The 3874-nt window shown below is 58.6% G+C and overlaps 3 protein-coding genes across 3 annotated transcripts; 1 reads left to right on the forward strand and 2 right to left on the reverse strand.

Annotated features, from left to right (window-relative positions):
• Positions 1-166: 166 nt before the first annotated feature.
• On the reverse strand, positions 167-977 carry SPRG_17643 (hypothetical protein; the record flags this gene model as incomplete). Its single annotated transcript, XM_012357023.1, has 5 exons — positions 876-977; positions 691-824; positions 525-644; positions 326-474; positions 167-276 (listed from the first exon to the last, which is right to left on the reverse strand). Exons 1-5 carry the CDS (start codon positions 948-950, stop codon positions 167-169), a joined length of 588 nt encoding a protein of 195 aa, XP_012212413.1. The 5' UTR covers positions 951-977.
• A 430-nt stretch (positions 978-1407) lies between these two features.
• On the forward strand, positions 1408-2246 carry SPRG_17644 (hypothetical protein). Its single transcript, XM_012357024.1, has one exon. The coding sequence runs from the start codon at positions 1440-1442 to the stop codon at positions 2160-2162; it is 723 nt and encodes a 240-aa protein (XP_012212414.1). The 5' UTR covers positions 1408-1439; the 3' UTR covers positions 2163-2246.
• A 579-nt stretch (positions 2247-2825) lies between these two features.
• On the reverse strand, positions 2826-3688 carry SPRG_17645 (hypothetical protein; the record flags this gene model as incomplete). Its single annotated transcript, XM_012357025.1, has 2 exons — positions 2826-3189; positions 3238-3688. Coding segments are annotated over 2 exons (775 nt in total), but the record flags the coding sequence as incomplete, so codon positions are not given.
• Positions 3689-3874: the final 186 nt, after the last annotated feature.

Genomic DNA, 3874 nt, shown 5'->3' on the forward strand with positions numbered 1-3874 from the left:
AACGTCGATGTACCCGACGACGTGCTTGAGTTCTACGGCCGACCGACGACGAGAGGCGTCGTCGACTGGAAGCTATCGGCCGGTCGCGTGATCGAGCTCCTCCAGGCGCGGGTGGAGTTTACGACGGTCGAGATTGCAGCGATCGAGCTCGCGTGAGGACGCGCGTTTATTGAATCAGGATCATCCAGCTGATAAAGATGTAAAAGAGCAACACCGGGTACACCGTGAGCGCCTTCTTCTTGGGCGGCACCAGCTGCGACATGAAGACGACGGACGCTATGCGACGACGTGGTCAGCATGGGGACGAGGTGGGAGGCGAACGAACCGCGCGTGGACCAGACAAACCCGACGCCGACGAGGATCAGGCGGATCGTCACGTGCGACGACACGACGCGCGTGAGGAAGCATGCGAGCGTCGCAATCACCAACGGAAAGACGCAGTAGCCCAAGACGCAGATGCTCTGGAAGAACGAACTAGCAAAAGGATTTGAGACGCATGCATGCAAAACGGATGAGGTCCATACATGGTGCTGCCGAGGAGCTGCGCGTTGACCGTCACGACGGCGGCGCCGACCCACACGACGACAAAGACGCTTGTAAACACCATCGCCGACTGGTTCGCGGGCGCCGTGAGGCTCAAGAGACTAGGCATATATCGTCAGGAGCACGTCATGGCCAGCGACGCCGTACATGGAGAGCATGAGGCAAACCATGAGCGGGCCCCAGAGGTCCCAGTCGCGCAGCGCTTGGAGCGTCTCGTCCGACGTGTTGCGTGGCATCAACACCACCTTGAGCTTGGAGCCGACGAGCCGGACGTCGCGCAGCTACGCCGGAAGCATGAGCGCCTAGCCTACCCGAGGTCATCGCCTCTTTACGATGGTCTCGGACACGGGCTCGTCCAGCGTGTTCTCGCGCGTCGCATGGATGCTGCCCGACACCGCGTCTGCCATCTCTTCTTGGGATCGTTCGAAATGCTTGTCTGCCAGAAGGGGTTTCCGGATACGGTATCCGGTAATAGGATAAAAACACACAAACAACGAGCCCGCGATTATCTTGGTGCCATCACCGCGCCTTCCAGCGCTCACTTGCTTGCCGCTAGATTTGTCGTTCTGGACGTCGCCACGAACTACTTTTGAGAGCCACCTCGTGCTAGCACTGCCATATTGCTCGATGGCCTCGACGCGTCGTTGTGGCGCCAAAAAACTGCAGCCAAGGGTACATCAATTCACTATTGAATTGATGTCCCCTTGGTGCAGCCCACGTAGTACACGTTGAATCGCTACCTGAGAGTTGTTGGTACCTGACCATGCACCAACAATATTTCAGCCTCGTTGTCGGTCTTTCAGCCACGTTGACGGATAAAACATCGATTTTCGATGTTTTCCGTGGGAACATTAGCGCGTTGCCACCTCGTTCAATTTCATACTTGGTGCGTGACCATGGGCGGCAAGCCGACGAAGGAGAAGCATATCGTGGTCGAGGAGGTCTTGCACCGCGACTTTACGTACGGCACGGCCGCGTCCGACTGCGTCCAGCACTACATGCCACCCAACTTTCCCATGCGCCCGATCCTCAACACGGCGTACCTCCTCGACTGCAGCAAGAGCTGGAAGCTCATTGTGACGGCGAATACGGACCGCATGCGGCAATATGGCAAGTCAGGTATCGTGCTCTTCTACGACGAGTTCTTCTTCCGGCTCTTCCAACGCGACTTTACGCTCGAAGAAGTCTTCCCCGACATTGGCAAGCGTGGCGAAGTTCTCGTCAAGGCCATGACCTTCATGCTCAAGAGCTCGGCCGAGAACCCGAAGCAGATCGTCAACAAGTGCCATTACCTTGGCCACCGCCACCGCAGCTTTGGCGGCGTCCGGCCGCACCACTGGGCGCAGTACACGAGCACGGTCATTGAGGTCATCATGTACTGGCTCGGCGAGTACGCGTCGCCAGACGTTGGCGCTGCGTGGTCCAACATTGTGGGCTTCTTCCTCATGCACATCCTCGAGTCGTTCTTGAACGACAAGGTTGACCCGTTCGAGAGCTACCAGAACTCGATCATTAGCGCCGTCCAAGAAATCACCGCGTCCCACGACGAAGAGTCCGAGCGCACGTCGGCGAGAGCCGACCCACAAAACGCCGGCATGAGTGGTCCAAGCCTCACCTAGCTCGGTGGAATCCAATACTCTCTTCAAAACTATATACTCGTTCAAGTTGAAGTGGAAAAACTGTACACTCGTACATTATCGATCCATGCGTCTGCTTGAAAGGCTGTGCGAGGCTGACGGCCCATATCGGAGAGGTTGCACGCGCGTGTAAAGCGCTCGACTGCAGGGCGACGGCTTTCTTGCACACCGATGGAGGCAACGGATGTAGCGCGGACGTCAGCAACACAGCGACGTGCCACACTACTTCAAGTCCCACCGCCTTTGTATTTTGCTTGTCCGTGACCAGCACGTGAGGTCACCGAAACTTTGTGAGGTCGACAGCATGAACAGGTGCAGAATACCACATCTGTAGATGCAGGTTGGATTCGGTGTGCCATGGACCCATCGGCGGGATCGACACGGGATGACTCGGCGCCGTTTTCGGCTCGGTAATGCATGAATCCTATTTTCCAAACACAATTGAACGTGCCTTGTGAGGGACTCACACGCAGCCTCATGCCAACGCGAGTTTTAAAGAAGAATGCATTGCGGAGGCAGTGGCGGCGACGACGCTAGGATGACACTCGAGTAGTGCAGCGTCAACGTCGCAGCAGTGCTGGTGTGTTCTAGCAATATCACGATGCAGCCGTCTTCGTCATGTCGCCATTGCAACACATTTTATTGCACGATAAGAAGAGTACTCTGAACGAGTAAGTGTCTGTTGCTATCCGACGCTGAGACGCTTGCTCGAACGGTGACGGCTGACGGGCGGCGGCGGGTCGTTGGGCCCGGCGGTGTTGAGGTACAGCGCAGGGTTGAGTCGCTCGTTCGCGCGGTGCAGCATCGCAGGCAAATCAATGGACGCGGCCAGTGTGAGCTGCGCGTAGCCGTCGCTCGCTTGCGTGTCGAGCGCGCCTGGCATGCGCTGGAGTTGCGTGTGCACCGCGCCAAGAAGTCGATATTGCTGCGCTTTCTTTCGCACGCGACTCCGCGGTGCGTCCTTCTCCAGGCCCTGGAGGCACTCGAGCAGGTACGGGTACAAGTCGTCCTACGCACGACGTGGCTAAGAACTCACGCATTCGACTACTTGAACCACCTCGAGGGCTCGGAACCGGCGGCGCAGCGACCCTTCGTACTCGGCAAGCACTTGATCGATGATGTCGAGGCGCAGCGCGAGTTCAAAGTTCGGGTACGGGTATGGCAGCGTCGGATACGGCCGCTTCGTCTCTACTACTACCTCTGGTTTCTTGGAGCGCCGGTGCCCCGCGGGTGGCTTCTTGTCCTGCTTCGCGGGTAGGATCTCGGGCTCGGGCAGCACGCTTGGCGGCGGCTCCACGAGCTCAAAGTCATACCACATGCGCAGTAGCTTGCGTCGCCGGTACGCGTGGATCGCCGCGTGCTGGCGCCAAAACGTTTGGACCAGCGTCACTTTGCGCGTGAATATACGTAGTCCATAAAAGACCTTGTACGCGACGGTCTTGATTTTGACGCTCTCGCGTAGCCAGAGCTGGAGCATCGTGGCGGCGCGGGCCAGCGCGAGGTGCATCTGCGTTAATTGGCGCCAGTGCCGCGCACAGCGGCGCACATTGGCCTCCAGCGCCAACCGCCACCCCAGCGCGCCTTGACCTGGCATATAACACGCTGCGCGACGGCGGCGACCAAGATCGGCGCAAGCGCTTGGCGCAGCGACGCTTGCAGCAACGCGTGCTGCTTGGCGCGGGCGCGCATGTCGC

This window comes from Saprolegnia parasitica (assembly GCF_000151545.1).
Source record: "Saprolegnia parasitica CBS 223.65 unplaced genomic scaffold supercont2.696, whole genome shotgun sequence".
NCBI classification, from domain to species: Eukaryota; Oomycota; class Saprolegniomycetes; order Saprolegniales; family Saprolegniaceae; genus Saprolegnia; species Saprolegnia parasitica.

What these genes read in the sequence shown, in the direction of transcription:
- SPRG_17644 (XM_012357024.1), top strand. Translation starts at nt 1,440, where the DNA reads ATGGGCGGCAAGCCGACGAAGGAGAAGCATATCGTGGTCGAGGAGGTC.